At 39.1% G+C, this 26,906-nt stretch overlaps 1 protein-coding gene across 1 annotated transcript; it reads left to right on the top strand.

The window, feature by feature from the left end:
- BMX (BMX non-receptor tyrosine kinase) lies at nucleotides 1–26,906 on the top strand. The gene is made up of 17 exons (XM_072854761.1): nucleotides 1–138; nucleotides 1,141–1,245; nucleotides 3,433–3,514; nucleotides 5,165–5,284; nucleotides 7,081–7,142; nucleotides 12,223–12,401; nucleotides 15,485–15,544; nucleotides 16,310–16,364; nucleotides 17,513–17,592; nucleotides 18,270–18,397; nucleotides 18,821–18,895; nucleotides 19,635–19,806; nucleotides 20,734–20,950; nucleotides 22,648–22,712; nucleotides 23,650–23,768; nucleotides 25,702–25,859; nucleotides 26,832–26,906. Exons 1-17 carry the CDS (start codon nucleotides 1–3, stop codon nucleotides 26,904–26,906), a joined length of 1,890 nt encoding a protein of 629 aa, XP_072710862.1.

Raw genomic sequence — 26,906 nt, 5'->3', positions numbered from 1 at the left:
ATGGAGAATAAAACAATTCTAGAAGAACTTCTCTTAAAGAAGTCACAACAGAAGAAAAAAATATCGCCAATTAACTACAAGAAAAGGTTGTTTGTTCTGACGAAAGCAAACCTTTCTTATTATGAATATGACAAAGGGGTAAGAAATAATTTTTTTAAGTAAGCTGCTGTAAGGTTTTCCAGTGTCACCTTATTCCTCTGGTTTTCTTCTGTGAAACTTGATTAGATATTATGTGTTATAACAACAGGTGTACTATGTTTTGAGTAGAATTACAGGGTATCAAATCCTAGTTTCAGTTCAGGAAAACACTTAGCTGCAGACTCAAGAGTGTCTCTACTCAGAGCAACTCTTAAAGTTGCGCTTACCACTGAGCATCTGTTTGTGTCCTTCCAAAGAGAACTTAAGCAAGTAATTAACTTTGGCATATGTTCACACGTTGTCTTGACTAGGGATGTTTTCCTTGTTCAGGCTTCCCTCTGAACTGAGGTAAATAACCAGCTTCAGAAGTTACTTGTATGAGGCATAATTAGTTCAGAATCTCATCCCTCAGCTGCACAAAGCAGATGGTTAAACTATCCTTGTTTCCTAAGGAGTGACTGTATATCACAAAAGGCTGGCTTTTCACTCAGAAGATCTCCCATTGGAAATGCAAATACGTCCCAGGCAACTTATTTTAAAGTTTTTGCTCCTTTTCATACATTTGGATTCCTCCTGTGAGTTACATCCCGTTACAAAACTGCAGGGAAGCTCAGTGAGAATAAGCTCCATTACCTTAGCAAAATTATGAATGCTACAGCTAGGCTTCTGGTTTGCACTTAAGTTATTTTCCTCTTAATTCCTCTTTCTTTTCCTCCTAGTCCCCCTTCTGCCCTGTAGTCATGCAGTTGCAGCAGATGCTTTCTCAGATGTAGGGCTGTGTCCTGTAATTCTTGTAACTGACTTAAAAAGGAATTTGATCAATATAGTAGATGCAGGTAGGGCACCAAGGAGGTTTTTTTACTACCTTTCTTTTAAAGTTTAACAAATGTGAAGCTATGGCTTATACAGCTTGAAACATGAAATTGTACAAATTCATCAAACTAGAATAATTCCTGTTGTGTTAACATTAGTTTACACTCTGCTGTGTTTTTTCTCTCTTAGAAAAAAGGAAGCAAAAGGGGGTCAATTGAGATTGAGAAAATCCGATGTGTTGAGACAGTGAATCTTGAGGAATCAACACCTCCTGCAAGACAATATCCTTTTCAGGTTAGCCATGAAATCTGTTTCTTTTACATTTCATGTGAAATATGCCAGTCATCCTAAGGTTACACTTAGTGTTCCTGTCCTAAGTGGTGATACCTGATATTGCTGAGTGCTACTGATAGCACTCAGTAATACCACAAACAGAAAATCAGTCCCTATTACTGAAGTTGTGACTTTGCTGAAATATTTTTAATAGACTGTGATAGAATTTAGATCAAGTCTTGTTTCTTTCATATTCAAAGGTCTATCAGATATTTGCTTTAATATTATCTGGAATATATAGATCAGTACACTATGTGATTATCACTTATTTTAAGGCAGTATCAAGCACTTAAAAATTCTTATTTTAATTCTCAATGTCTCTTTCCACTTCTTTTTTTTGGCCTCAATACCAAGTGCAGGATTTGACCCCTGACTGCCTGATTACCATTCAAATGTGCCACAGTCAGGAAATCCAAGGCTAAGCCTTGTATCACAAGACGCAGCTGCACAAAGCACTACACATGTTCAAGAATTAAATGTGATGAGAAAACCGTAACTTCAGATGTGCTGCCTTTCATCTGTTTCAGTTGCTCAGCTCAGGTTCCTCCTAGAGCCTCCATCAATCTCAATTCTGTGGGCAGTGGGACATGCAGATGTGAGAAGTGGCCACAGATCCCCTTCTGGAGTGCCACTGCCGAACAATGCAACCGCAAGCAGCAGGCAGCTAGAGCGAATAACAGGGGTGCTGAATAGTGCGTTAATTCATGACCCTGCAATAATTGCCATGCCCAAGGGCAACCTCATGAGAGATACTTAGTATTTCACTGCTTGGTTGATCCTAGGTGTCATTCCCGTCTTCCTTTCCCTTCTCCCTCCCCCAGTTTTGTGGCACTGAATGATGCATTTATGTTAAATTAGTGTATTTATGTCAGGAGTGCATAGTTCAGTTAAGTGGGGAAAATAGTGTACTGTATCTGGGAAACAGTATCTCTAAGGAGGACTTTAGGATCATGATAGCTGAACATAAATTTCCAGTGTGATGCTGTGGCCAAAGGAGCTAATGGCATCCTTGGACATGGAAGCAGCCACATATTGAGTAAAAGCACTCAATATGTTTTGACACTACAGTGATCACCAGGAGAATATTGTGTCTAGTTCTGGTGGCTATAATTGAAGAAAGATGTTGTAAACTGAAGAAAGGTCAAAGGAGAGACTTGACAATGACTAATAGATTGGATGGATAACATGTTAAAGAGAAAAGCTCACAGGGCTCCACCATATACTTACCACTGGGAGTACATATTTAATGATGAGGGCTCTTCAGTCTAACAAGCAAAAACAATAAAGTGGCATTTGAAATTCAGTGCAGATGAGTGAAAAGCAATGCACACAAGGGAAATGAAACCCTGACCTAACACAGACACACACACAGAGTCAGCCCAGTACTAAACATGATCCAAAAAGCAAAGCAGATGTTAGTAATTATTAGGTAGGCATCAAACGAAACTAGCAGAAGATATGCTGAAAACAGGCAAAAGCAGCTGACCGTTCATATTGTGTAGCTAAGCTGTAGGACTACTTGCTGCAGGATGTTGTAGATGCCAGTTATTTGCTTAAAAAAGCAACCGAACAAACTCACAGAAGAAAAATATCTCTCAAAGGGAATTAAGTATAAATGCATCACCTTTGGACCAGGATTCCCTGATCACTGTACAGCTGCCCTGAGCATATACTCTGCCTCAGTATTTGTTACTGGACACTGTCAGAGACGGGTTCCTGGCCTCGCTAAGCATTTGGTCTGGCCTTGTGTAACACAAGCCAAAAGCTGGGAGATGAATCTGGAAAAACTGAAGTGAAAAGAAAGAGTTTACATGTGGGGTATAAGGTCTTTTGTACATAGAAGATTGGAATATCCAGAAATATTCGATGTTGTCCTTTGTTTCTGCAACTGTGCTTTAGGGCACGAACCACTTTGGTTAAGGTGGTATATATTTATATTTATATTTACTTATATGAAATATGAAGTATTTATATGAAATGGCAATAATATAAGTGACCTCTGAGAATCGTTACTAAGTTGTGGAAGTTCAATGTGGGTCCACAAAGCCTATTTGTTTGGTTCTTATCCCCTTCTCCTTTCCCTTCCTACAAAGTAGCATGTTTTCAGGCAGTACACTCTCCATACTTGGCTTTCCCAACCTCTTCCAGATTGTGTACAAGGGTGGCCTTCTCTACGTCTATGCCGCTAATGAAGAGGGCCGGGAGCGGTGGCTTGCAGCTTTGCATAAAGGTAACACTATTCCTTTGTGTACCAAAATATTCAAATAACACAAGGAGAGATAGGAAAATGCTCCTGCCCCATCATTTTGTGCAATTCTTTGTCACCTGTTTTTAGTCTCATTCATACTTCAGCACCAACTAGTTGAAATGCATGGTATTTTCGAGAATGGATTAGAAATTTTAAAGGCTGAAAGTTTTAGTAAGAAATAAGCCAAAATAAAGCTCATTTTTATATTTTTCATGGGCATTTTTAAATCTTCATCATATGTTCAACCTTTACCGATGCAGGTTAATAGAGCACAACCACTCCTGATGTGGCTAGTACAGCACTTACCTGCATGAACGCCATTTTGCTAACCAATACTGCTAGTGCTTTTTCCTTTGTGGAAATTTCTGTTGTTTTCAATGAAGCAAAATCACAGTCATGCAAAGCGTAAGTTATAAGCAGAAAACTGTGTCCCAGCATAACTCCAGTGAAGGCAAAAACCTCACATTGAATAGGGCAGCCCTCACACATGCTGGCCATTGTCGGAACAAAAATGGGCAATCTATAATGGGCTATGAACAAATATCCTCCCCAGTTTTACTTGTAAGTGCATGTATGAGCTACCTCTCCATTTGTGATTCCTTTGCATACACAGAAGTGAGAGTATGTCAATTAATTTGCCAGTGTTATGGAGAATATGGACCAGAAGCAGAATGGGAAGCATTCAGCAAACTAACTACACTGAGCTTTCTAGAAACCAAGATCTTCAGTAAGATATTTTAAAACAAAATTTGTGAAGAATAAGGTTGTGTAATTGATGTATTTTGTAATGCTCATGAGACAAATATGAGCATTTCATACTCAACTGTCTACAAGCTTCTTAAAATGTGTATAAAAAGCACTTGTTGCCAAGGGTTGCCCTGATCCTTTTGCTGCTCTTTCCCATGCTCAGGAATCTTGGGTTTACCATGGCTCACCACAGCAGGACTGAGAAAGCCAGTCCTGAAACAAACAGTTTTTAAAGTCTCACTCTACACCTTCTACATTTCCTTTACATACAGAACTAATGTATCACTAGCACAGTGATACTACTGGGGCTATTTTTCTACAGTAAACCAGTGCTTTGAATATAAAATAGATATTTCTGTGACAGTGTTCCCTTTTGGTGTGCTTAAATAAGAAATGTATTTTAACAGATAAATGTTAGTTTGGATTTGCCATATGGGTATTGAGTATCTTTTCTGATACTGAGTATCAGTGAATATAATTTTATTATAATATATAGTTCTAGGAAAATATTCAGCATATTTTTATATATTAAAATGTTTTCTTTTAATTAGTTTTATTATTGATAGTGAAACTTTATGAGATCCATGATTTTGAATCATAGCTGTTGGATACTGTTTCGGCTTCAGATGTTTCATTGGATTGTATTGTATCTCCTTCTTGACAACCAGGTTTCTTCCTCTTCACCCAGGTATGGATTCCAGACTTGGGTTTGCATAGAGGAATATGGTATGGAGATAAAAATGTGACCAGGATGTGTGCCTAGAGCTAGGAGTCAGTAAGCACTCTGGGGTCCCATGGTTTAGTGCAGCAGAATCTATTGATCATAAGGAACATTCCCATTTTGCAGCCTGTCATGTCCTCTTTGGTTTCTTTTGTGCTTCCCAGAAATTAAAGACAATTCTGATTTACTAAACAAGTACCATAAAGGATTCTTCATCAACGGGAAGTTTCTGTGTTGCAACCAGACCTGTAAAGCAGCCCCTGGATGTACAATATGGGAGAAATGTAATGTGTTCTTTTATTTGTTTGATTAGTCTCATTGATGTTTTTCACAATATTGCCAAATCACATGGACATTTAAGGCAGTGTAATCAATATAAAAGTTAATCTACTTACACCTTTTCATGTATATGCTAAGCTCCTTTTAACATCATAGCTGCTGTACATTGTAGTTTCTAGTATAACTGGGGGAAATAATACACTAAATTGTATCTGCTGTGTTTGATCAAAAAGTTAGTGACATTTTTACCTACAAAATAAACCAGGTGGAATTATTTTTCTCTTTATTCTTAAGATCTCTAGCTAAATTGTAGCATTTTGCTGTAAGACCCTTCTAGTGATGAGGTCCCATAAACTGAATGGCCAGGAGCAATAGAAGTTCAGCACAAGAGTGTGTATGAATGAGTGTAAAACAATACCATTTCATAACTAAATAGAAGTAAAACTATTATATTAATATATAATTATATTTATATGATTTTTTTTTCTAAACAGTGTGATTTAATTTGCAGCAGTTCTTTTTTATTTTAACATGCTTTTCTAAAGTATTATTTGTAGAACTTAGTTGAAATTATTTAGGGGTTTTAGGTTTTATCTGTAAAAACTGAGAGAGGAAAATTTGTAAAGCGGTACCCTCCTAAGTTTCACATTTTCAGAAGGAAATTCGTGCATGTCTGTGTACATGCTTAACAGTGAAAGGCCACATTTGGGAGAGGGAACAGCAGTTTATGCGTATTTGGGCTTCAGCCTTTTAAAGCTTGATTATTTGGAATTGTAGAGCACTGGTAGAGCCACTGTTTTCAATCATGACTGAACCTTGCTCTTAAGCATTTACAGTCACAATCAAAAAATATGAACCCAAAATTAAAAGTTAAATCCAAAAATGTAGGTGTGAGCAGTTAGAAACCTGATTTAGGTCTGTGAGACTGCCTGTAACAGTATAGCATTTGCTTTTGAAAAATTGAAATTAATTATATAGGCTTATCTACTATTACTACAGCTTTCATCATTATGGAACACTAAAAAATGTAAAGACTTGTCAGCTGATTTGTAACAGTAATTTGAACAGCATCATCTAGCTTCAAAACTACTTGTTACAAAAGCAAATAAGGCCATGAAACCCCTGGTCAGTGGCAAAGACAAGGAAATACCTCATTACCAGTCATGGATGGCTTAGACAAGAGAAGAATTTAAAAGAGAATTTTTGTATATCGAATGCTTCATTTATGCCTGAGATAATAATGCATGCAGGATAATGTGCTCTATCTGCTCTCAATTTGTTTCTAAATAAGTTCCTGAGGTTGCTAACAGAGATGTGCAGGGCATAGGGAGACAGTCTGTGTAGGGATGACTCCAGACAGCCTCAGCCTTGTCACCACTGGGTAACTGAGAGCAGTATTTCTTAATCATTGCTTCATAGCCTAGAAGAGTCAATGAAACAATAAAAAAAAAAAAAAGAATAAAAATAAAGCATATATGTGTTTCCCTCTGTATGCAATCAAATAAGCTAGCAGAACTGGGAAAACCACAGAGCTAAATACAACCATAACTTTCCCTGAATTTCTATTTTGGCATAGGTGAAAACAATGGTTGATGGGGTTTTTAAAGATATTGAGATGGTGCTTTAATTAAGAGAAGTTTGGAAAATACAGACCTAAAGCAGGTCGGTACCTCAGGGAGGTGAAAAGCCAGTTCTCACAATGCTGTTGCTGCCACTGTATAGATGTGCAAGTGAGAAAGCCTCAGGAGATAAAGCCTTACTTAAATTCATGGTTTTGTCTTTATTTCTCCCTCTCGTCTAGATGTGACTCTGTGTTGCACAACTGGGTCTGTGAAACCACTGCCTCCAGTCCCTCAAGTGCTGGTAGGTGAAAACGTTTGAGTATCTGACTACAGGGAAAGAGCTGGCATCCAGATGGTAGGGAAGGCTGTGGGGTGGGATGGAGAAATGCAAACAGCCACTCGCTGGAAGCTGGTGTAGACCTCTAATCTGCAGTGCAGCTTCAGCATCCTTGTGTCCACCAGCATGTCAGAGGGAAGGATTCATCTCCCTCTTCCATGTGCTGTAAATGGCAACTGGGAAAGTCTCAGCCATGTTCAGTTCACTTTAACATGCTGGTGGCAGTACTGGCTACAGCCCTCGTAGGGATGTCTCTTACTTTATACACTTATTTCCACTGGGATAGGGAATGCCATCAAAATTAACTCTCTAGTGTGTAGGAGGTCCCCATTCCTAGAGATGCCAAAAACTCCCCTCCACCACCCTCCCCAGTGAAAACGGTGCTCATAGTACTTGGAGAAAACATTGTAACTGAAGATGTAAACAAATATACGTGCTTTGCGGGGGTGAGAAATGGTGGATGAACTACATTTATCTCAGGCAAGTCCCAAGTTGTGTTGCTCTGGGGTTGGGTCAGGAGTACAGATGGCTGGTTAGGAATGTCTGTTTAGCCCAACTTTACAGACACAGCCTCTAAGTTAATGAATTGGGAAGTGCATCTGAGCTCTTGATGTGCTCTTGCCTATATCTTGACTTTATACAGGACAGAAATCCAGGAGTGTGGTGTCCCACCACCACCCACTGGGCCTTGCCATCTGTCTGAGAAAGCCAGGCTTTCACAGACACAAAGAGAAAAACAGGACGCCAGGATGCCAAAAAGCACTGCTCGTGCTCAATTCTGCCTGAGCCCTCTAGCAGTTGTAGATGAAGAAGGGCAATAGTTGGCAGGGTTAAGAACAAAAGCAAGACTGGAAGATCTGCTTATATGCTTATTTCCTCATCTATCTCCTCCTGTACAAATACAAGGGCAATAACGGTATCTTTGACCTTAGTTTTACTGCCCAGCCTAATTATTGATGTTTGTAGGTGGGAAGGAGATAACAATGACAAGAGAACAGAAAAGAACAATGTGGCTTAAGTTATGACGTTTTTATCTATTTAAAAAAGGACTAACAGTATGGTCTGTCTGTGTATTCACAGATCGTTACCCCAGCCTCCTCCAAATTAAACCAGATTGGGTTTCAATCATGGGATTTTAAAATTTGTATTTCCTGCTTTATTTTCATTTGTCTTCTGTTCTGTATCTTTAGAATACAGTCTGGGTCTGTTTCCTAGCTTCTCTTTGTTAATCAGAAAGTAACTTAAAGAAAAAAGAAAAAAAGCTGGAATTTTTGTGGGTACAGTTGACATGAACAGCCAGGGCTTTAAGAAACACACAGGTTATCAAGAGACAGAAGATAAAATCACAAGAGCTGTAAAATGGAGCTTTAAGAAAAATAATAATAAAACCTTGGAAAGAAGCTATGAACAAAGAGCCTTTTGACATTTTTTCTAATAATGAGATTTGAAAGTAATAGCATTGTGAACACACAGCAGCATAACTTGTTTTGAATACCGTGGTCTGTTTTGCCTGGCTTCCATCAGGAGATGCTTTGTCTGTGTGGAGAGATAGTCACTCATGCAAATCTGCTGCTGAACATGCTGGCTTCTGCTAGGCCTTTATGATTTATTATTATTATCTGCTTGAGTTCAGAGAAGATATTTTGAAAGGGAAATTTAAAAAGCAGGGACATGACAGTTTTCAGATGGGTACTTCTAAAACAGGTTCAGTAAATGCAGATATAATAACTACATCTGGTTAGAAAAACTTGACTTCATTTTCCCAAGCCATATGATATAATCAGGTTAAGAAGGCTAATACTGACTTCTCATGGTGAGCAACAGTCTATATTTAGTCACAGAGCTACTTCTAAAAGCTCTCAGCACATTTTTACTTTGCCCTTTCATCTATTCAGTTTGGTCATCAGAGGTACCACCGTAGCCCCAGCCTTCCTTTCGCCTGTCTCAGTTCATGTGCCTCACCTCTCCAGCCTCTGCAAGTCTTGCTCCCTCGCTTTCTTCCCAGCTGACCAGAGGCATTGCATTTTGCATGAGGCATTACTTTTGCATGCTTACATCCTGCAGCTTTGATGCCTCTGTCCCTTTCATCAGTTCAGCATTGTATGTCTAGTCTCCCACAGAGGAGCTGGTTCCTAAAGAGTGATGCCATTACAAACAATGGCGGCCACAAAGGTCCCTGCATGGGAACCAGTGGGCTTACTACATCACCTCTCGGTTCTGCTGAGAGGTGCTTTGGGATGGCTGAGAGGGCGTTGTAAAACCTGTCCTGCCCTTCACCTACTCTCTTTGATAGAGCAATGCAGTACTCTGTGCCCAGCCTTTCCCTTCCTCCTCCACCTCATCCTCCAGCCTTTTCTTGTGCAAACATGTGTAGTGTTGGAAACAACCATAGTCTGAGTGACAGGAGCCGTATGGCCATTCCCGGGTGATCGGGAGCATGTATGCCACAGCAGCTGATGCTAATAAGGAACAGGAAAGCTGTGGCCCTTGTAGTTGTCCTTGTAATCCTACAAATGGTGTATGTGTGGGGATTTCCTCTCCCTGCTATACCAGTGTGCTTTGATAACAGCAGGAAGCAGGAGCTTCTTGCCTGAGAAACACTTTCACCTCTGCTGGTGCCTGGCATCCACTGTCTTTGCAGTGGCAAATGGTTCATGTAGGTCAGACCAATACTGCAGTAGATCAGACAGAAGTCCACTGAGTGCATACACATATCTTCTCATGCTTATGTATTGGACGAATTTTATGGAAGCTGAAGTGATCCAGCACATGCTTCCAGCTGTATGGCAGGGGTGCGGTTCTGCAGATAGTAACCATTCCTCATATGCACATCGCAGCTGAATCTCAGACTGTCACCTACAGCTCTCTCTAGATGACAGTGGCACAGTCATCAACATGAAACCCACAATAATATCACTGCCAGCATAAACGAAATAATAAGATCCACTCAGTTACTATTAGGAAATGCTTTGGGGCTTTCAGCCAGTGCTGGAAATGGAAAGCTGTATATATGGACACAAATCAGGACATTAATCTGTACCAGGTTACAGATTCAGTCAATCCAGAATATTGCAACAGAAAAATACACATCCAGCAGTGAAACCCGAAGGGATGCAAATCTGATGTGCTCATCTTTGGCTGGTTCTTTTCCCTGGCAGGCTGGACAAAGCAAAACTCATTTCTGTGATAATAACTCTTTATACCATTTACTTTGGCCAATTGCTTTGCAATTTCTTCTGTTCGCACAAAAAGATGAAAACTCCATCAGAGGATGACACTCTGATCATTCCACAAGCAAAACACAGGAAATTAAGAAAGAACAATTTAATCTCCAAAAATTACCAAGGCCAAATGTCAGAGGTGCACATCAGCTCATAAACACGTTTACTGAATATCAGTTTGCTCTAACATCACTAGATGCTTTAAAGAGAAAACAGTTTAATGTCTGCATTATAATTTTCTCCATCTTTCTGACAACTGTAGGCAACTCTATTTCTGTCATTACTCCACAAAGCAAATGGGCAGTCTAAGACTTGAACCCTGCCTAACACAGGCCCTCAAGCTATAAGCTCCTTTCCACCAAAGTCAGATATGACCAACAGGAACCACCCTTATTGGGTTCAAGTAGTAGTACCTGATGAGTAACAGACCTGCTTCCAGTCAAATGAAGAGGACTCTGCTGTGAGTGATACCTCTTTAAAGAATGAGTATCTCCACTGGAGCTTAGTGAGATCAGATTGAGACTGCGTGTGTTTGCAGGAAGAGATCGTGTGTCTTCTGGCTCAGTGAACTCAATCAGGCGTTCACTTGGCTCTTTGGTTTCTCCTTGTTTAAATTAATTTTTAAAAAGTCAATAAAGAGGAAACAATATAATGCCATGGTCACTTGGCCTTGACTTAAAGGAATCACAGCCTGCTTCAGGACACTTGGCATTTTTCCCTGGCATTGCATTAAAGTGTTTTTCAATTATAAATAGTTGGCATTTGGAGCCTCTTCTCCTAAGTCTTTCTTATTTTCCGCCATCCTTTGCTGTCAGTGTTTCATGTGTAGTTTTCTCTGCTTTTAAAGAATTGTGATGTCTGGATTTTCTCAGTTATGACATTTCCCTGATTTCTAAATGCATTTCAGTACCTTAATTTTAGATGCCCTTTTGCCTATGGTTAGATTGATGTCACCTAACTTTAATGCCAGGCTTCTCATCCAAGTCATTTGTGTAGACCTCCTCAACAATCAGTGATGAGAGGTAGACACTCCTGTAGGATGACATATTTCAGGTGAAGACATGGGTCAAAGCTAGGTAAGATTAATCCCATAGTTATATACCTACACTTGTTTAACCCTGCATAGGGAAAGTTAAGCACCAAGGAGTGGGATTTCTTATATCCAACATGCTTATCAGAGAAACATCAATAAAACACAGTAAGGAAAGAGAATGATTTAGAATGAATGTAGCTTTTTGCTTTCAGTGATTAGTAGCAACAATTGACTAATGCTTATTGTGCTTCATGGTAAGTAATGTTACCTATTAATCAAAAGCCATTCAAAAAACCAAATTTATTTTATAATACTGTGATGGGGTCTTTTGGTAAAACAGGACATCATTGCACTTAGTTACAGTAAAACACAATTTGACCATGTGGTGTCCGAAGCATATGAATTGCAACTGTTCATTAAGTAGTATCAGCTTCAGATAGGTGGCAGGCTTTTGATAAGAGTCCAGTCTATCGCATAATCCTGGTAATGAGAGCTTCCTATTACAGCAGTGTCAGCCTCCACTCAGAGTTAATTGCTTCTGGTGTCATCATCATGGAATGTGGTTCTGGTCTCACCTGTCTCACAAATGTGGACAACACTTTCTGGGCTGTGCTTCTAAATGGATGAGAAAAAAGCTGCTTGCCTGTGCCCATCTTCTTAGCTTTGATTAATTTGCCTAATATCATTATACATGTTGAAGATATAAGTGATCATGTACTTGTCACGTGTTATTTCTTACTGTACTCTGTGCTGCATATCCTTATCATTTTATTTCCTCTGTCATCAAAAGTGGAAACGTAGAAGCCTGCTTCAGGTGCTATCCCCAGACAAGTTGGTCCCAAAAATGGCTGTGGCTCAATGCAACTATGAACCCGAAGGAAATTCAGATATCCGGCTTGTCACAAGCAATAAATACTATGTGTTGCAAGAGGAAGATTCTGGCTGGTGGAAAGTAAGGGATTTGGAAGGGTAAGTATGCGCTGCAGAATAATTTTGTTCCATGACCATGGTCTTCCACATCTCATCTTCATAGACAACACTGCAGGCAGTCCTGGTACCTTTCAGGATCTATGTTAGGATTACCTTAGTAGCTTTTAAACTCTGCTCTAGAAGCCTCATTGTCTTCTGTACAACTCCATTTTCATTACCATCCCTGGCTGACAGGTTGGGTAAGATTTACAGCAGTCACTGTCTAGTATACTAAGATAGTACCCAGTGGCCTTAATTTTGATATGTGCCTGAAGAAGGGCTTGTGTATACAGAAGCTGTCCATTTTTTCCAACTATTTAGTTTAAGTGAATAAAAAGATAAAATCTCTCCTCACAAATGTTGCTGCTTTTGTTTGCACTAAACCATTTTTAGACCATCACCATTACTACTGCAATAGCTTGCTGAAGCATGAATCACTTCTTGCTTCAGTCTCTCCCCAGCTTTAGCAATACTTTTCCACAGAGACAGGGACCTCAACCTGCACAGGACAGAGGAGTTTAATTGTTCTCTTTGAGGTTCACAAGTGGAGGAATCCCCTTCAGCAACTTAAAATAAGATATTTTTCATTAATGTCTAGCTGGGGCAGCAAAGAGTGTCTCTTCGCAAGTTATTAAATGAGAAACAGCTTTAGGAGTACACTGGAGACAAAGGCAGTGCAACAAACAGGAGCTGCCTAGAAGAGATAAGATTCCTTGTCTGTCTCATGATGGATACTAGCTGAGTTTGATTTTATGTACTTGACAGAAATGTGGAAGGGAAGAATTTTTGAGCTAGGGGATACCCAAACTGGTTTGGCACAGAATGAAATTACTTGATCCACTCATAATTCACTGATTAAGTTTACAACTGCAAGGAAACCAACAAATAAAGCAACCTTAACTTAAGGTAAAGTGTCTGCACTTTATAACTCACAGGATTGGCATACTGTTCTGGATGAAGAAAGCAGCACACAACCCCAGCAACTCAAAGACAATTATTATTGTGTGTGCTTCTTTCTTCAAACAGCTTTTAGTAAGCTGAGATATGCTCCTAAATGCCTTCACTGCTCTGTTTATGGCTATGTAAAAGCATATGATACAGGCAGCTCTGCTTATAGAGCCTGAGTAGAGGGCTGTGAGATGAATGAAGGAGCAGAGAGAGATCAAGAGAAGGGGGACATTTACAGTTTTCTCTTTGGCTTGAGAAACTGAGACTTTTGCAGTATTGCTTCTGTAAGGACAAGTCACATATACATCATAACAAAACTTTTAAATTCTGCTTGAAAAAAATTGAAGATCTTGTTTTCTTGAATGTAGTAGAAACAAACATCAGGAGTTTGTTTTCATGCACTCTCAGTTTTCTTCTCACTCTACTGAGATCTGTGTTGAAGAAATCCTTCCTTTCTGTGTCCATCCATATTCAAATATACAATTTATTCTCCCTATTTATTTTTCTGATGGGCACAGCATACAGCCCACCCCCTTACAACTACAGATGCCTGTGGGCCCCCATAGCTTAGGTCCATCATGCCATGCTGCCAGCTGCTTTAAGTGGTAGCTCAGCTGTCCGTATTCACTTAGCTTAGCTTTTCAATCGGATCTGGCATTGTGTCGGGAAGAGTGCTGAGCCTACCTATTGACTTTCTGTGTTCGGCCTCGGATACTCTGCTGGGACCCATTAGTCACTGGCGTCCTTCATCACAGCAACTGAGATGGCATGTAATGAAATTGTTGAATAGCTGTTCCAATCTTCCATATGATGAAGCCAATCACTGAGGAAGAAGCCATTTCAATGACTAGCGAAAAGAGTACTTCATTGAAATGCAATTTTCTAAAACAAATTACTTCTGTATTTTTCTACATGGTAGGTAAAAGCAGAAATGTTTTAACCATGAGCATTTCTGTTAGTGGCACTCTAAAAAGTGACTCTCTGATTAATCCCTTTTCCTATTTTAAGTGACCAAATTTAAGATGCAGTCACGTACGATAGCTAAATTGTGAACTGTTTATTTTGCAGGAATGAAGGTTTCGTACCGAGCACTTACTTGAGAAAGTTATCTCTGAATGATGATGAGCCAAGGTGAATCAATATGCACCCATCCACTGCTTAAATGTTTTCCTCACCACTCTAGTAAAGATAAGGCAATATTTCTGGAATATTTTTATTTTTAAATAACTTTCTGAGTACTAAGCATAAAGTTTCCTGAAAGATACAGAATCAGATACAATTTGTCTTCTTGACTGATATATTAATGCAAAAAACATCAGTTGACAATCCTGGTTTCATTTAAATCAATAGGGTTTTGCCACTGACTTCAATGACGCTGGGATTTCAATCTTTGTACTCTTATTTCAGCATTAAATCAGCCTTCCTAGCACTCTTGTGCCTTTGTATGTATGCGAGTAGTCCTGTACAGGGTAAAGGGAATCCAGGTCTGTCAAAGTGATAAATCAGACCCATCTTTTCCTTTTATTAAGATGACACGATATTATAAGCATTAAATGTATGCCTAAGTATTTGAATGAAAATCTGACAGAAACATAGCAGATGATTGCCTCATAGTAAACCATACTGGGCAAGATTCAGAAGTTTCCTTAAAAAAGAAACCTATTCTTACAGTATCCTGGAAAAGGCAGCATAAATAAGAATCATTATTATTTTTGCACAAGAGGTTATTTTAGAGGCCTCTTTTTCTGCCACATGAATTCCTTCTGTTGTCTGTTATGCTAAGAACATTTATTTGGGAAGTGTAGGGTTGTGCAGTTTTGGAAATCTTCCACGTGAATTTTGAAAAGGTAGATGCAATCTCTTCATAAGGTCACTAAAGGGATATGTAGTTTCATTGCCTGTTACAGCATGCACAGAGAATATTTGGCTTTCCAACACATTGCACAGTGGAGGGGAAAGGCTGTATAACTGTTTACCAAGCCATAAAAATGAAATATGTCTCAACTTTTTGAAATATTCACCTTAGACCATGGCATAACTAGTCAAAAAATATATGAAGTACGACATTTAACCCAAGGAAGGTATTTTTCATAACTAGTTTTTCACAATTTCAGCATGTTGTTTTGTCTTTACAGGGAAAACTCCAGTGTCAGTGAACAGACATTGGCAGAAGAGCAGAGTATTGCTAAGCATGAGTGAGTATATAGAATACGTCTTCATGAGAACCAAAAGATTCTTTGGGGAGAGATTTTCTTTCCGCTTTATATGTGCACTATACCTACAGCAATGGTATCCTACATATGGCTGTCATAATTATGGATATTGTCATCAGTGACATCACTGCCCACAGACTTCCAAAGGCATCAATGTGTTTTCAGACAAAAAAAAGGCATTTAGACAAATCAGTCATACACTAATAAAGGGATGCTTCATAAAAGTGCACTGCTATTAAAAAGGCTTCATTGGAGCTCCCTGAACTGATCTGACATAGCATATTTGGCTTGTTTCCTCCATTTGGGATCTCTCAGTTTACTTAAATATTATGACAACCAGAAGGTTCAAGGATAGAGGAGAATTACGCACCTCCCAGCTTTTAGGGAGACAGCTGGGTCATGGTCTGCAGGAGACAGAGCAAACTACTTCTGGTAGAGCTGCTGTCAGAGCATTAGAGCAGCACAATCCTCCTCTAAGGATTTACTGTAAAAAGTCAGAGTCACAGAGTGGGCCCAGATATTTCAGGAGGAGACCCACTGGATGGATGAGAGGAAGCAGATGGGAACTAGTGGTTTCCCTTTTATCTCAGTCCTAAAATCACAGATGCAGGACAAGTCCCAAGTCTACTCTCTGGCTTTTAAAAGCAGTTTTGAAAATATTTATGATGTCTGGCATTTTTCATGTGTCTGCTGTGCCTTATTCAGAAATCAGCCTGTGAATAATAAGCCAAATATTTCTCTTTGCAGTTGGTATACTGGTAATGTCTCCCGTGCCCAGTCTGAGCAGCTGCTCCGTCAGAAGGTCCTACATATCCTTTATCACTTGTATATGAACAACCATGGAAATGTTCTGTGTCTGTTGTCTTTGCTATACTGTGTAGCTAGAGGATGCTGATGCTCTTTAAGTAGCTGTAGTATTACAGAGTGCTAGAAACTCTTGTGCTAACTTGGTATCGATAAACAGATCTCCAAAAATGCCTGGATGCGTTAATGGCTCTTCTACATAAATGAACAAATGATGCACCTCTAAAATACACTTGGAACAAAGCCACCGTGAATGCATTTCCCCTCAAAGCTCTGCTTTTTGGTTTTACCTCTAGGCCTGTGGTGTTTGCTCCAGTGTGGCTGTTTCTGCAGATCATTCTAGAGGAATCCTCCATGATGGTTTTATAATATACAAACGTGGAGTAAAAGAAGTTCACCCAGACAAGCAGACAACCCTGAGTAAACTCAGTGCTATACCCACTGAGTGTTGGCTGGATGCAGCTGACTAGGAGCAAGGATGGATAGCACCACAGGACTGGCAGTGCCAAACTGTCTGCCAGTATGGCAAACCATCAACAGAAGTAAAAGTGGATAGTGAAAGTTAGGACTGGAGTACCACATGAAGACTAAAAATAGTCCGAATATAATAGAGTGCAGTGAAAATCTTTCTGCTTATTCAGGAATTCAGAAATACTTTGGCAATAGAAAATACATCAGTCTAATGCATTATGTAAAGGAACTGAGTGTGGTGGACAGAGTTTTTGTTCAGATGGGATGTATGTGGCAGTGTTTGGGTCTTATAATGTGTATCGCCTCTGGAGGGGACATGAGGAAGGAGACGGGGTTAACAACTCTCCATCTCCCCAGTTATAAATCTGTATCTGTGCACCAAAACAAAACTGCAGACTACTTGCTTCATGTCTGGGCTGGGGTACAACTCACCTAATTTTAAACATTTACAGTGGAATACCACAACCAGTTACCTAGACCCTCCTTTTAGTGGAGAGAAATAAATATTTCTAAGGCATAATTCATCTTGTCCTAATGTAGTCCTTAAAGGAGGTCACATGAGATACGTATCCTCTCCTTCGTGGACATTACAGTGTAAAAGCCTAAAGTTCACTGAAATTGTCCCTTGTTCTCAATCTCATTGTTCCTTGTAATTTTTTTTTTTTTTTTAATTAGGGGAAAGAAGGTGCTTTTATGGTTCGGAAATCTAGCCAAGCAGGAATGTATACTGTGTCTGTGTTCAGCAAGGTTCCTGAGTGAGTATCCAAAGAATGTGTACCATTTCTGTGAGCGTGCTATGGGCATGCTGCTTGGTGTGACTGGTCAACAACAAAATCTCTACATTGTGGTAAAGGTGAACCTTGGGCACATTCAGGTCATATTAGTTATTTGAATTCATACATGACAGTGGCCCCCTGAATGGGGGAATGGAGGTCCAGAATTGTCTCATCTAAACATAGGCATGTAACAGGCACATAATCTAGGGGAATAGCGGGGTCTCAAGAGTGAGAGAGAAGGAAGGGAAGGGGAAGGGGAGAGGGAAGGGGAAGGGGAAGGGGAAGGGGAAGGGGAAGGGGAAGGCAAGGTGTTCAAAATCAGATGTAGAAGCATTGCAAGGGCAGTATATGAAAGTCTTTTGCTCTAGATGTAACTGTTGGGAGACAAGTACTAACCATCAGACATTAGAGTATGCAGCAGAAGTCTCCAGTGTGCTAGGAGCCTGTACTACATAGCCAGCAGGTGTTAAGGGGGGAAAAGCAGACTGAGGCAAATGTAAGTCTTCCTGGTGACGTCTACTACATATTTTGTTATTTGGCCAGCTGGAGTGTTGCAGTTCATTCAGCAACTAACTAATCTATTAACACATGGGCTGGAAGGCACTTTGCAAGGCTTTGACATGCACTGATGCACTGCACTTTGTGATGTTTTTCAGAAGTAAAAAAGGAACCATCAAACATTACCATGTATGCAAAACCCCTGAGAACAAGTATTACCTCGCTGAAAATTACTGTTTTGAATCAATTCCCAACCTTATACACTACCATCAGCACAACTCGGCCGGTAATCCTATATGCTCTTTCTGCTTGATTGGCTTTGGCTTAGGCTTCTGGACTTCTCAGCATTACGGTGAATCTCTTCCAATGCTGAATACTCTAAATATTGAAACATCTTTTGGGAGAGTTTGGGTGGAACTTGATCTAACATATTCACAGTCAATACAGTTGCTTTCCTTTGCTGTACAGTGCTTTTTGGTATTATACTACCTCTTCTTGCAATACCTCTGCTGGACTAAGGCCTTAAGCACAGAAAATTTTCAGTCTTGTGAAGTGATGCAGCAGCTGCTGAATATTGAATATTGAATATCTGTCATTACCTGGATGGTTGTAATATGGCAGGAAGAGGGAGGTATTAGTTTCCCTGTATTTTCTTTGATTTCAGAAGACTCGTGTATATACTGTGACCTTTAACAAGTTTTCTTTGCAGGTATGGTGACAAGGCTCCGGCATGCAGTGTCTACACAAGTAAATAAAGTCCCAACCACAGCTTCATTAGGAAATGGTATGAAGATAACTTTCCTTTTTGAAACTGGTGTCAGTCTTGGCCACCAAGAAAAGAATAACCAGAAAACCATGACTCTTACTGCTTTCAGGCTTGCAGGAGGTTACAGAATCTTTGTTTGGTGGCAATTTCTTCTTGTCCATGCAGGAGGCAATGTGAGAATTTGGGAAGGATGGTCTTTCAGTCAACAGCTCCTTCTGTAGTTTCCTCTTGTCCAGTGTAGCATTGAGACTTTGTGGTTCTATGAAATAGGGTATCCCTTCCTACAAGTGCATCTAGTCTACATCCAGGGCAACATGAATGCAAAGGCATTTTATATCAACTTTTATGTTGTGCCCTTTTTAAGGCATTTTATGTCAGGTCTTATATCAACTGTGCAAGACCTTGCATGTTTCCTTCCCCAGCACATCTGAGTCATGGCCATTCTTCCACTTTGCTACATTACCTGGCACAATAATACTTGTTCTCCAATCTCCTACACGAAAATATATCATCATTTGATGCATAAATCTTTCTCAAATCTATTTATAAGGCTTAAACCTAAGCAACAGCAAACAACACTTCTAGGAAGTATAGTCTCCTTCCATAACTCAAACACAAAGCTGAGAGACAGGTACGTTGCTGCAGTGCTGCATGGTTCTGCAACCCTCCAGACAAAACAGCAGCATTGCATGTGGGGGATACCATGCTTGCATTTGTCCATTTTTTTTTGCTAAAGGAATTTCTTTTGTCCCACTAGGAATCTGGGAGTTGAAACGAGAAGAAATTGTCCTGTTGAGAGAGCTCGGGAGTGGTCAGTTTGGAGTGGTGCACCTGGGAAAGTGGAAGGGACAATATGATGTGGCCATAAAGATGATTAAAGAGGGAGCAATGTCAGAAGATGAATTCATAGAAGAAGCTCAGACCATGATGTAAGCTATGGCATTGCTTAATTATTTGGAAATAATGAACTCTCCAAACATTAATCAGTAATGTATAGCACACACAGGAAAGAGAATTTCCTCTTAAAAATAGGATTAAGTAAGTAGCACTGAGTACATTAGGCACAAGCTAAATAGGTAGCCATATAGGATATTTTAAGTATTACCAAAAGAACTTCGCAAAGATTGATACATTCATCTACAAAGTTTTCAATTAACAGCTCTTCCACAACTTCAGAGGTTCCACATGTCACTTAAAACTCTGCTTCATTAGCATTTATACAGAAACAGTTAGAAAGGTGTTCTTGCCATCCTGCAGGTAGGAATAAGAGACAGATCAATAACTGAGAAATGCCAGAAATATGAACATGAGACTTGAAGTTTTAGTCTCTGACTCCAAAGAGGTAAGGCTGTTAGAATTTCCAGTGAAATTCCATGAGATGATAATTGAAGCATACGAATTCAAGAATATTTCATATAACTCGTATCCTGAAGGAATGCACTACATTCCTGTCAGTTAACTATCTGATATGATCAAGATTCTCAATGTGAAAATTTTGCAACATGGTTTTAGTAGAAAACCTTAAGGTCTAAGGTCCACCCCACAAACTCAGATCTATTTTCTCCCACCAATAATGTTGCACTTTTGCACTACTAAATCCTATTTCAGGTTTTGACTATAAAGTTGTCATTTCCTCAATACTGAGTCTTGATTGTCATCAATACCGAGTTTCAAAGTAATCAGCAGAAGGACACTCGGTTCTTCTTGAAAAGGAATATTTGAAGTCTGAGATGGGACTGTATCCAGTCTCAATAATTTCTTTCAGTATGTTGTATTAATATTTGAAGAACAAAACTTACAGAAATGCACAAGAATCTCCATTTATTCTTTGATTATTGTATTTTTATTTATTTCAGGAAACTTAATCATCCCAAACTTGTTAGACTGTACGGTGTATGCTCAAAATCATATCCCATCTATCTAGTGACGGAATACATGCCTAATGGCTGTTTGCTTAGCTACTTAAGGAGTCATGGGAAGGAACTACAACCCCTTCAGCTTCTGGAAATATGTTATGATGTTTGTGATGCTATGGCATTTCTGGAGAGCTGTCAGTTCATACACAGAGATTTGGTAAGCTATCCCACGGGAGAGGTGGAACAGGGAAGGTGGGGTGATGACCTACCACCGGGCAGTCCTACCTCTCAGGATCACCTACAGCTGCACTGGCTCTGTTGCGCTCACCCCAGAAAGCATTATGGTCCACTGAACAGACATTCAGCTGGCACAATACAAGGCAGCTCTAGACAAGCAGCACTAAAGCCACATGTAAACAGCACTGCCCACAAGCTAATATGCTCTGCTTCAGAGCTGAGCTGACAGGTCTACAGCACTGTATACTGTGCTGCCTGCATTTATGGGCTCTGGCCTCAAGGATTTGTGCACCACCTGGCAGCACAGACATCCAGTTGTAAAATTAGTCCACTGAAGTAAAGGGTTCTGTCCAATGATGCTGTAGTCCTCCAGGAGAAAGCGGTGCAACATTAAAGACTTAGGTCACTTAGATTGTTTTTTGATGAGTCAGGGATTTATCTAATTGCAAACTATTTCTCTTGTAAAACAAATGTGAACACTACTAGGATAAACTGGAATTTACTCTGGTGTATTGCAAGCAGGAGCAGAACTTGAAAGTCTGCAGCTACCTAGCTCTTTTAAATACATTTATCTGCCAGTTTTCAAGCAACTATTTCAAGTTGCTTTCAGTGAAGGGACCAGGCCTTTCAAGGACTTGGACCAAAAGTTTATGCAAAACTTAGCTTTCAAGAACGCTGGCTTTGGGGAAATAAGCTGTTAATTTATTGGCTTATTAAAAGTGAACCTAGCCAAATTTCTGGTGCATTGTGCTTCAGAGTCAGTAGCAGTATTTTGCCTTGTAACTCTAGACAAAAATGTGTTGGAAGATTTGTGAGAATTTATGTTTACAGACTTTCTTAACTTTCCAATAGGGGTGCAGTCTCCTCAGGTAGCATTTTAAATGTCTTGTTGATGCTTTCAAAGAATGGTTTTTATGTGTAAACGAAGTTGTTAAATCCATGCCTCACCAATTTTCACACCCTGATTCAGAAATGAGGAATATTAGACAAGTAGCAGAATTCAAGTGGTAAATATAAAGTCAGTTTCCCCAAAACTGGCTGTGCACCATGGGAAAACAGAAATAAAACTTGAGCTTGATTTCAGGTTGAAAACTGTAGATGCAAACTGTATCACAGAAATTAATAAGCATGCAGGCAGAGAATACAGCCTTAGAAAAATGTTCTCAAGTGATCATTTGCTGAACTAGGCTTCTATTGAACATTTTATAAATCAAGCTGTTTAAATCACTTTTCATTGCTCCACTCTGTTGATAGTGCATTGCGAATAACCCAATCAATGTTTTTCACTTTTTGATGCCTTGGTAAATTCTGAAACTACTGAAAAGGACCCTGGAGTAGGGTGCCATTTGAAAGACAGGGTTTAGTTTCTGGCTCTGTTGCTGTTTTTCTAGGTGAATGTGGATTTCTCACCTCTGTTTCCTCATCCCTCAGTGTCCTTATTTGTAAAGCTGGGATAACGGTAAAGAATTTTTTTCAATCAGTAGTCAAAAAGTGAAATAAGATAGCTACTTACTGTTCCCTTACAGTTCCAAACTTAATTGCTTCAATCAAAGAATGTCATTATTCATTTAAATGCTAGAGGACAGAAATTATTATTAGCCAGTTACCGAGACATGATGTTATTTGCTCCTCTTTGTATTTTTTCCACTCATGTCTTTTCTCATTTCTCTACTAAAGGCTGCTAGGAACTGTTTGGTTGACAGCACTCTTACTGTGAAAGTGTCTGACTTTGGGATGACTAGGTAAGTAAAAGTATTGGGAGCCTTGTGAAGCTATGTTAGCGTATATATAGTTTACTGGCATTGATCAGCTAGCAACTGGCTGTTAGGAAAGTTAAGCCACAGGGTGCGATACAGCTCTTTGTGTCTCCTTTCCATTAATGACCATAAGCTGTTATGGTGTTAGACTAAAGTCATTCTGCTGTCTCAAAAAGTTAAGGCTTAAAGGCCAATCGCAGCTGAGAGATTTCACTAGTCATGTTTGTTAAAGAAATCTCAGAGTTTACTTTGTGTACAAGATTTTCACCTAATTTGGGGGCCGAACATCTTAATAAGCAGCCTCAATGGAGAGAAGTTGGAGAGGATGAGCAGCCTAGAGAACATGTCCTCTGAGAAGAGTCTGAGGAGGCAGGCTGCTTAGTCTGGTGAAGAGGAGGCTAAGAGGGGATCTAAAAGCTGCCTGTAGCTGCTTACAGTTACAAAGCTGATGGAGCCAAATAAGTCTTATCAGTGCCAGGTGATATAACAGTGTACATAGCCACACACTGTAGCTCGGGAAGTTCAAGCTGGACAGTAAGAGTTGTTTCCCCAGGATGGTGGTGGAACAGTGGAACATGCCAGTTGGGGAAACTACGAGATTGCAATCTTTGGAGGCTTTTAAGATTTGGCTACACAGAGCCATGGCTGACCTGCTCTGATGTTGGGAGTAATCCTATTTGAGCAGGAGGCTGGGCTAGATGGCCTTACAACAGGCATTTCTATGATTCTGCATTATTTCTCTAATAAGTTGATAGCAATGATCTGTTCTATAGATTATAGTTAATGCCTCTATCAGGTATGCTTTGGAAATCTGGGATTCTGCCCAGGCTTTTCTTAGGAACCCTGTGATGTACAAGGAAGAAGCAGTAAATAGTATTTCACTGTAACTCGGTCACAACCAAGTTTGGTTCTTGCCTTGTAGGTATGTTCTGGATGACCTCTATGTAAGTTCACTAGGGACCAAGTTTCCAGTGAAGTGGTCAGCACCAGAAGTTTTTCATTACACCAAATTTAGCAGCAAGTCAGATGTATGGGCCTTTGGTATGTATGGAAGTTGCATATATGGCATTACGTTTGGATTTCCTCAGCTTACTAAGCAGAAATGCTAGACATTTACACACTGAAGGAATGTAAAAAGCAGATACAGCTTATGTTCTTGTTTAATATTTTTATGCATCCAAGCCCTATCCTCTTTATATTTTTTTTATCCCTACTGTTTTTCTTTTAAGTATATAGAAACTCTGCCTGCTCCCCATTTGCTATATGTGTGTTTAATATGGTATGCTGTTGGCAGTGGGGATCAAATGGTATCTTTGGCATATAATCTAGACCATAAATCAGTGCTGCCCAAGTCAAAAGAGCTTTTCTGTTAGTCACAGAGGTCAGAGTGGACTCTGTGCATAAGCCAGCTGTGGAAGAGAGTCTGTATGAGCTGGGACTCTGTATCTCAGCAAAAATAAGATGCGTTTGCAGATCACTTTCTACCCAGGAATTTCAAACATTTGAACTCCTACTTCAGTGGTTTTCAAGTGATGATTTACAAATCTCTGTTCAGTGTTTCTAAAAGTATGCAAAAGGTGTCGAAGGAGAGGGAGCCTTTTGTGAACAGGCTTAAATTCCACTTATATGGGTTTGCTCCTCCAGCAGGAAAATTTTGGCAGCTGTCAAGTTGATGAAAGATTGGCAACCCACTGTTCTTGCAATTGAACAATGGTGAATAAAGCATATGAAAGTGTTTCCAAATGCTGGGCTGCTTCTTATCTTTCACTTCAGCTAGTCTCCCAGTATTAATGACTCTGGCAGAGAAACAGCTCATTCATGCCTTTTACAAGTTGTTTATAATATATATGATTAAATTAGAAGTTGGATTTTCTGGGGATACATTTTCTTTTTGCTCTTATCAATTAAATCCTGACTCCAGGCTTTATTGTCGTTAACTTCAATATAGGCATTAACTTCAATGCAAAACATTATTTTTCCTTAGAAGGTCTTTTCTAATTTAACACTATCCATTGACGCAGTGGAAGCAAGGGGAGAGCGGGATCTGTCAGTTCTTGTTTGGTTGTTTTTAACTAATGGGTATTTAAAATGTTAAAGAACTGAACTGATATATTCATATCCCAAAAGCAGACGTCAGAGAACAAATAATCTTGTTTCTTTAATGTTCTCATCAGGGAAAGCTGGGATTCAGGTACCATTTTATTCTGATCCCACTGTGACACTACAATGCTCCAGTCTTGAAGCTGGAGGGAAGTCAAAGGTCTAATAAATTTATTTAAAAAAAAAAAAATCATTACTGGCAGTATTATATATCATTGTGAAATAAATATTTCACAAATTTGTTTTTACTTTATGGTTGGAGTGATTATCACATGTTCAGTTACAACAAAAATTGTTTCTTGCAAAGCTATCATTATGAATTAATGATTATGCTATTATCCAGTGTTTCTACTGCTTCAATATAATCCAGGTTTTATAGGTATGTGTAGCTGACACTATAAAGTATTCAGAAATCTTTCTGATACCAAAGGAGTATATGTCCCACTCACTTAAAAAAAGCAATAAAAATTTTATTGTTATTCTATAAAAACATAGATACCTATAGCTGTCATTTCATTTTTCCTTCCCTCTCTCTGTGTACACACACACACATATATAAGGGGAAGTTTGTATGTATTTTGTAAAAAATTCAGTCCATGGATAGCTATGTCTTGGGTTTTCTCCATCATTGTCCACATTAAATATATTTTATAACTAACTTTATCATCTAACTTTACCTTGTTCTACAGTAGAAGTTGTTTTACATTTGGGTACAGAATCACACTTGTCAGTCATCTCCATACTTTTCTTTGGACAATATTCTCTGTAAAGAGTCTGACCAGTTGTATGTTACATGTGTGTCTTGGAAAAAGGAGTTATCTTGCATTTCTTAACTTTCATTTCTTGTCTTCCATTGTTGTGAATATTTTTGCAGGTATCTTAATGTGGGAGGTGTTCACTTTGGGAAAGCAGCCCTATGAGCTTTATGATAACATGCAGGTGATTGAGAAAGTTTCTCAAGGATACAGACTTTATAGACCGCAACTGGTTTCAGACATCATCTACCAGATAATGTACAACTGCTGGCATGAGGTATGTATATCTGCACATATAAACTGGAGAAAACAAAGTAAGAGGAGTCAGTAGGAGTCCCTGTTGATAGCTGAACTAATGTTCATAGTGGAAAATATCCCTTATAAAAGCCATTGCTTGTAAGTAGTACATTCTATATAGCAGTCTAGTTCAGGACATCAGTACAGGAAAGAGGACATAAAGGAAGATTGGCTCCCTTCTTTTCAGAACCATGTATTTAAGCCAATAACAGTAAAATACCCTTCAACATCAACATAATATACAGGATGAGATTCTTCTCACTTAATTTTAATGGTTTAAAATTTGGGTGCTGAGCTAAGCTAATTGTCAAATTTCTTCCATGATTACAGGACCATTACTGGTACCCACCACAGAATAAAAGATATCTGCTTTCCTATACAGAGATCTTAAATAGCAAAAGTAGATGAGACCTCTACCTTTTTAGATAGCTAAAGTTGTGTGAATAACCCCACCCTTAGAATGAGAAGTATGTGTTAGCCCATCTGTGAGTCTTCAAGGAGTTGTAAGTCAAATGCTGATCATTCTCATTTTATTTTGAGAGATCTGTGTCTTCTGTGCCAAGAACTATCCTGATTTATTATTCTTCTTCATCTAAATTTTAGTCAGCTGTCTGTGGACCATGACTTGTTTCTCACCAGCAACAAAGAACTGTTTGGCACATTATTGGTGATACCATGAAATTACAGTGATGTTTTGGGGGTTTTTTTAATCTAATTGTCAGAAAAATGAGAATAATAACTTATATTTGAGGACATGTTAATGCAAAGAAAGAATATTAAACTATCACAACATAAGACAGATATAAAAAGTAACTTTAATTTTCTTTACCTCATAATCATCACTGTGTCTATGAATTTCTGCATGCTAAAATCAAGAAAAACTAATGCAAATTACAGTTCCTGAATGATTTCAAAATTAAATAACCATACCCATCATCTTTGCTTCATTTAGCTACCAGAAAAGCGCCCTGCCTTTTATCAGCTCTTATCATTTTTTGAGGCACTGAAAGAAGACAACAGAGCTTGA

Source organism: Ciconia boyciana, chromosome 1 (genome assembly GCF_034638445.1).
Source record: "Ciconia boyciana chromosome 1, ASM3463844v1, whole genome shotgun sequence".
In the NCBI taxonomy this organism is placed as follows: domain Eukaryota; kingdom Metazoa; phylum Chordata; class Aves; order Ciconiiformes; family Ciconiidae; genus Ciconia; species Ciconia boyciana.
The sequence above is the reverse complement of the archived record's forward strand: the minus strand, read 5'-3'. Positions and strand labels throughout refer to the sequence as shown.